The 7,521-nt window shown below is 38.2% G+C and overlaps 1 protein-coding gene across 1 annotated transcript in view; it reads left to right on the top strand.

Annotated features, from left to right (window-relative positions):
* Positions 1–3,084: 3,084 nt before the first annotated feature.
* The window catches only part of prex2 (phosphatidylinositol-3,4,5-trisphosphate-dependent Rac exchange factor 2), a 91,608-nt gene continuing 87,171 nt past the window's right edge, over positions 3,085–7,521 (top strand). Inside the window, exon 1 of the mRNA XM_046833456.1 lies at positions 3,085–3,537. Coding sequence (XP_046689412.1) covers positions 3,412–3,537 — 126 coding nt within the window. The 5' untranslated portion in view covers positions 3,085–3,411. The remainder of the gene's footprint in view (positions 3,538–7,521) is intronic.

Below are 7,521 nucleotides of genomic sequence, written 5' to 3'. Positions count from 1 at the left end.
TAAAAATGTCAACTCACACCTTCCATGTCCCTGGTACAACCCTGACCTCAGATTACTGTTTGTGTGGAGTTTTATGTTCTTACATCATCGTGAGGTTCCTCTGGGTTTCCCAGTTTCCTCCCACCTACCAAAAAACATGGTAGTTGGTGGATTGATCGTTGGTTTGTAAAATAGTGAGTTTCCATCAAAACTTTAATGACTAAATGTAAATGAACAAGAAATAAAGCACCATTTTATATCATTTTATATATATAATTATGTTATATTATAGAACCAGGAGTATAAACCAGGACTGGAAATGTCCTCTTATAGATCTAAAAAATTAGTCAGCACAAGTTAATGATCTTTCCTGTTACATATATTTGACTTTGCTGATAGACCGGGTTGTTTTAATTTGGCCCACGCATTAAGCAGTGCAAACAGTGGAGTCAGCAGGTGGCCCATGATTCACCAGCGAGAGCTCGATCCCCCCCCTATGGAGGTCTACAATTGGATTTCAATCAGTCTAGTCAAATAAAAGTCCATGGGAAACCATGCTGGGGCCTAATTATAATTTTTTTTCTTTCAGGGTAGCACATTGTGCAAGCAAAAACGTTATTCCGCCATTAAAAATGCTCTGTAGCATTAAGACATAAAAGACTAATTATGTCCTATCACATGTTCTATCAGGCTGAATTACTGTGAACATTGGACATCACTGCGGTGTGTTTCTTCTATTGATAGTCAGTTTCACGCTCCGTCGGTCCACAAGTGGGCATGAATAGTGCACTTCAAAGTAACTGAGAGCAACGTTTAGCAGAAATGGCATGGCGGATAAGATTAGGCTTAATGTAGCAGAACAGCTAAATGTCTGCTTTGGTGAGATGATGGCATGTTGCAATAGGTTCAATATAGTATTTTTTTTTTTTTTTGCAACAAAGCCACTCATTCTGCTCATTCATTAGAATTTCACATATTTTATATTCCTTTTGTACAGTTCATGGGAAATATATGGGAAAAATATGTGTTGAATTTTTTTTTTTTAAGTCTTAACACACCTCTCGGGGATTTTAGAGTGATGTGTCAGACACCGTTATATGGAGAATGTCTTTTTTCTCTCTCTTATTTCTATCTGAATATCATCGGTGTTCCTTTTTCTAATGTAAGCTCATCTGGTGTCTCATGGGGACCCATTTCTGCTTATACTTTAGTATATGTCTGTCAAAAGTCATAATGTTGGATAATATTGAGGAACAGTTCAGATCATATTAAGGACGACATGTAATAACATTTAATTATAGGAGGGGAACAGTTCAGAACGTTGGGTTACATTTAAAACAGTTCCTACAGCAAGATTATACTGGGAAAGGGTTTATAATGTTGACATATATTAAGGAAAGAATTCCTATCTTCAGTCTGGTTCATACCATTAGATAGTGTTAAGCTTTGGATTGTATCATGTTGAGGAACAGTTCATGCGACTGAGTTATAATGTGGAATATAACTTTGTTTTGAGTAACAGTTTGTAGTGCTGGATTATCGGGGAGGTGGTAGCACAGTGGTTAAGCATCTGGGTTAATGATAGGGAGGTCAGGGGTTCAAGTATTGCCAAGATGCCCCTTTTGGGCCCTTGAGCAAGGCCCTTACCCCTCTGTGCTCTACTGGGTGCTGTATCATGACTGACCCTGCACTCTGAACACAGCTTCCTACATTGCTGGTATATGTTAAAAAATAACAATTTCTGTGTGGGCTCAATAAAGTATTCTAAAATAAATGTAAAACAAAGTTTTGAGGAACAGTTCATACTGTAGGGTAAAAATGTTAATTTTTTTAAGGAACAGTAATAATGTTGGATTATGTTCAGGAACATTTCATACTGTTGGGTTGTAATGTAGACGATTAAAAAAGGTTCCATTATTTTTTGGGGAACAGTTTGTAATGCGGGATTGTGTTGAGGAACAGTTCATACTGTTGGGTTGTAATGTAGATGATTACAAAAGGCGCTATTATTTTTGAGGAACAGTTTATACTATCGGGTACTGAGGAAGTGTTTATAACGCTGGACTTTGCTGAGGAACAGTCCACATTAGAAATGGATTTTATTTGAGGGATAATTGATTTGACTGAGGAAGCGTACATAATGTGTCATTCTAATGAGGAAGAGTTCACTGTTAGATTCTATTTATAAAGAGTACATGCATAATGTTAAATTTAATTTAAGTAACGTTGATGATGGAAGTTTACAGTATATTGGTGAAGAGTTCATAAGATTAGAACATATATTGAGGATGTTGTAATGTTATTTTATTTTAATGAAAAGTTTGCAACCTCAGAATAAATTGAGGAAGAGTATGTAACTTTAGAATACATAGAAAAAGCATTTGGAATATTGCTTCATACTGAAGAACGAATCCATGCTTCATTATAGAACACATTTTTAAAAAAGATTTAAGGTTTAAGACTCAAGAGCTCATTGTCATATGTACAGGAAACATCTGTTATACTATACAATGGAATTGAATCCTCCAAGCAGCCTATGACCTACTGTTAAATAATTAACAGTGAAAGACAAAAAAAAAAAAAAAGTTAACAAAAATGACAAATGTCCTGAAGAGGTAGATTGGTTCCTTTGATGTTAAAGAAGGAGTGTACATTGTTAGATATAGTTGGCCTGATCGTATTACATTTGTAATGTCTATAAAATAAAGATTTAAATGTAAGCATTGCTCATTTTCATTGAAAATAAATGTTCTCCAACTCCAGGGTCTATTGCTAGATGTCATTTACAGCCCACTGGGGGGAAGGAGACCATGTGTATATGTGTTTGTGTGTGTGTGTGTGTGTGTGTGTGTGTGTGTGTGTGTGTGTGTGTGTGTGTGAGAGAGAGAGAGAGAGAGAGAGAGAGAGAGAGAGAGAAAGAAAGAAAGAAAGAAAGAAAGAAAGAAAGAAAGAAAGAAAGAGAGACCGAGAGGGGTGTGAGAGTGCTGAGGTGCAGTTGGAGTGTGGGAAAGTGTGGGAATGTAAAAGCCCCCCATGTGATCAGCAGTGTTTCCCCTGCACAGTGTTGGCATAAAGCCCCAGGCTTGAGCTTTTCCTTTCCTCTTAGTGTTGAAGGAGGGAGGCTGTGTATGTATGTGTGTGTGTGTGTGTGTGTGGGATGGTGGGCAGGCACATGCACCACAGATCATGACTGATGGCCACAAAGCACACTTCTGGACACTTCAGGACAGAAATCTGTAGTTTCTACTCTGGATTGCTGCATTTCTTTCCCTCCTCTGTGAATTATTGCGACTGGAACTGGACAGCTTTCATCATGCTTTCAACTCTTGACCCACAGAAACTCGAGTGACAGAATTTTCAGAATTTTTCTTTTTGTAAAGAGAAGGCAGGGGAGATCTGTATTCTTTTAGGAGAAACGAATACAAGATTGAAATGAGTGAGGAGAGTAAAGGCGACAGCAGTAAGGATGTGGAGAAACAACTGCGCCTGCGTGTGTGTGTGCTGAGGGAACTGCTGCAGACTGAGCGGGATTACGTCGAGACACTGCACTTCCTTTCGGTATGGTGATATTAAGCCTTTGCTATCTCACCCAAACACCCTAAATACAAGATATAACACGTATATACATCTTCAGAGCACAAATGCATAATAATCTGGCATCACAAGGTTTTTTTCTATATTATCTTTGTTTATTTTATTTTTTTTAAATAGATGTATTGGTTGTTTTTTTCATTTATCAGCAATTTGCAGTTACAAAAAAAGGACACTGTACTTCTTATCCATTTCTGGTTACATTTAAGTGACCAGTTGTAAAAGTTAAATGAATGTCAAATGACAAGCGATTACCTTTCGTCACTACTTTCTGATCTAAATAGAGACCTGATATCTAATCCTATTCCTGCTCATTTGTTCCAACCTCTCTGATGCACCTGTCTCATTCATCACCACTCATTAAACTATTCACTGGCTTTCAAATCGATATTTTAGTGCAAGAAAAAGTGGTACAATTGGGCAAGGCATTCTAGTCTTCATCAAACACGAGCACGGCATTGATGGATCTTCTATGATTTAATACAGTATATAATTTATGTTTATTCTTTTAGATCGATTGTGTATGTGTGGGAATTATTTTAAGCACAGGATATACATTCTAATGCAAAAGGTTCTGCCTGGTAGAAACGTGGAGATGTTTATGTTTTGTGACATTCCATGTGACCTTATAGTAAAGTAGAATCCTCTCAGCAATGGTTTCTTTGCTGTTTGAATATTAACCGTCCAACGAATCTGCAAGGAACCCTCCTTTTATAAAGAATTTAAAGATTAGATTTGGAGTCTTTCAGAGTTCTCCGATGTCTTCTCTAAGCCTCATGGTCAGGAGAATAGAACCGAATATCATCAGTCCAGAACGGTTTTGGAGTGTAGCAAAGCAGATAAGCTGGCAGTCTGTTGAACTCTTTTCATTCTTTATAATCTTATTCATACTGTTGCTACACGAACTCTCAGGATACAAACATTCAAAAGTAATGACAAATACAGATGCAAAAACCGATATATATTGATGTTCTTCTCTTGCCTCAGCCAGCATGTTCATTCAGAGAGTTACATATGATTATAAAAAAATTAATATATCATCGTCATGGCCTTTTCGAGTTAATAAACTCTTGCCAAAAGCTATACTCAGACAAAAGAGGCAGCATGCCAGCACTAACACAGGTAGATTCTGGATTACTAACACCTGGACTGTCACTGTTCCTTTAGAGCACGAACTCTATTGTAGTTCCAGGTCTAAGGTTGGAAGAATAGAACGAGCTTAATGGTATTATGGAATAAACAGAAAGTCAAAGGCAGGAAGGAGAGGAAATGATCTTTAAAAAATGCTGCTGAATGTCTGAGACAAAAGAGTCATTTCCGTGCTTCAGAGAAGGAAAATGACTCTATGAGATTGCTAGTTCAGGTAAACGCTGATTAGCATATCCCCCCATTCACCCCTCCCGCAAAAAAACCCAAAAATGCCATACGTGTAAAAAAGCATCTATTCATCAATACATTTTACAACCAGTTAACATGTTAAACATTAGGAATTGTACTTCAGAGCAGGGCTAAGGGCAGTTTGCAGTGTGTTATTAGGATAGTTGCTTCCCACACCATATGGATGTATGCAATCCTCAGCTGAAACCTCTGCCCCAGATGGTTTTAATGTAGGTACCTGGAGGAGCGGGGGTTGGTGGGGGGTTGTTTTGTGTTTTGGGGGAAATGCAGCGACCGCTTTTCCTAGAAATCCTCCAAGTCTGTCCGATCTTAGCCTACAGAGGGTGCTTGGGTTTTATTCTAAGGAGATGGAAATATTCATTGACACATCACCCTGGGAAACTTCCAGAAAACGTCGGTTTGTTTCAGGGTCCGACAAATCTGCTTTCATTTGCTCCTTTAAACCACAATTCCCAGAAGGTTTCGCATACTTAGGGATAAATTAATGTTGGTGGAGGACCTTGTGGCTTTTAGGTCTGAGATTTAAACCCCCAATTTAAACAAGAATGTTTTATTCACTTTCACTGTCAGTCGACTTACTGTATACGGTACCTTCCTTACTGGCAATTTAAGTACGTAGCAGATAGCTACGTATTCACAGATGTGCTTAAATTCTGTTCCCAATTTGTTGGTTGATGGATTTGGTCTTAAATCCTAGATGGAAGATTGAGCCTGTCTACCGTTATGACATTGCTGGTGCATTTACAATGCCAAAACAATTTACAATCTCAGACATAACAGTTATATTTTGGTCTTAGGTTCTAAACACAAGAGCAGGAAGTTCCTTTGTCAGACATCTCGATATTGAGAAAGTCTGTATAGGATGAGTGGATCCATTGGTGCAAATGTTGGACATATAGGCTCAGAATGCAGTTCACAGTTGACGGGTTGTGACAGAGACTAGGCTCATTATTAGTGAAATACTGAGTCTGATGGCATTGACAGATGTATTTGCATGAACCTTATATCTTTAATAGATTGGTGGTTTGGGGAGGTGGTGGTTTTGTGGTTAAGGCATTGGACTTTGAAGGTGAAGGTCATGAGTTCAAATCCCAGCCACATGAGCTGCTTCACATGGGCCTCTGAGCAACCCCATGGTTGCTCTATTATATGAATGACATTAATGTAAGTTGCTTTGGATAAGAGCAAAATTTTTTGAGCATAGTGTAGATTAAACGTTTTTTACTAAAGTACTAAATTGCTGCTGCATCAGTATCTATTAGACATAATTGGCACCATTGGAAGTTTTGTTCTTATTCATTAAAAAAAAAATTTATAAGCAGCATAAGTCAGGATGCAGGGCGGATGTTTTTCCTTTAAAGAAGAAAAAGTCTAGTGAAAACATCATCCAAGACATGAAGGATCCTCTCATTTTCACAGCTCATCCTCATTAGTTACGCTGTCCCATGAAACCAGACTCTGTCTCTGATTACCTCTGCACCTCGAGAGTCTGTCCTGAAGGCATGCTGAGGTTGACCCTCAGAGATCAAAGACTGTCTTCAGGCTTTCTGTTGCCTGGAGAAACTGGGGGGATCGATGCCATGTTGAACAGAGAGCATTTTTGTTTGTTAGATTTTGGGTGGAGGACGTCTGTGCTAGACAGTTTGGCTCCCAGTAGACAGGCATGGTGAAAGTGCCAGAGGGGCTCTGACGTGAGAGCCTGGGCTTGGTGAGTTCTTTTATAAACCATGTATCCTGGTGGACAAATTCTTTAGAGGTTGCGAATTCCAGAGAGCCAAATCAGAAATTATGAATACCTTAAATACAAACTGGTAAAATAAAACTGGGATTGCTGGTTAGACTGGTTATCAGTATTTTTTGGATAATCTGAAAAACTTGTTACATAAAAATTGTTACATAATGTTTCACTAAAAGATGAGCAAAGTGTGTTTGGCTCTGGTTCTCAGACAGAGGAAGTGCCCTTAAGGGCTGTCTCTGCGATTTCCTAGAATGCTTTATGTAACTGTTCATCTTGATAATGAGAGCTCTTAGATAGTTGTTTGTTTTAGATCGCTTTAGAAAAAATGTGACACTTCCATGTACAAGTGATTGTCGAAGCAGGGTCATTGAAATTATACAGAAACACTGAATTTGTCATTTGGTCCCAATATTTAATTACTCCTTTAACTTTATGGAGAGCACATTTGGGGGGAAAATAGTCTGGAGAGAGTAAAGGAAAGCCCTTTCATATCTCAGATTCAGCTGAAAAACAGATGTCTATGAATGCAGTTGGCTTGGTTAACTGGTCCCTTTGCACTGTTTCTCTCTGCAACGGTCTGTAGCATGAAGGATTGACCACCCAATGTCATGGTTTAAAACCCTGATAATGAAACTCATAAAAATGAAATTGTGGCACCATAAAACAAAAATTTGCTTTATATTTCTTTTGGGGCTTTGCACTCTTTTAATGTATACTAACCCTGTGAGTCTCTTGTGAGACATATTCCGTTCCAGAAACAAACAATATTTATCATTGAAACTTATTATATTAGAGTTTTATTTTGATTGGATGCA

This window comes from Silurus meridionalis, chromosome 21 (genome assembly GCF_014805685.1).
Source record: "Silurus meridionalis isolate SWU-2019-XX chromosome 21, ASM1480568v1, whole genome shotgun sequence".
In the NCBI taxonomy this organism is placed as follows: Eukaryota; Metazoa; Chordata; class Actinopteri; order Siluriformes; family Siluridae; genus Silurus; species Silurus meridionalis.
The sequence above is the reverse complement of the archived record's forward strand: the minus strand, read 5'-3'. Positions and strand labels throughout refer to the sequence as shown.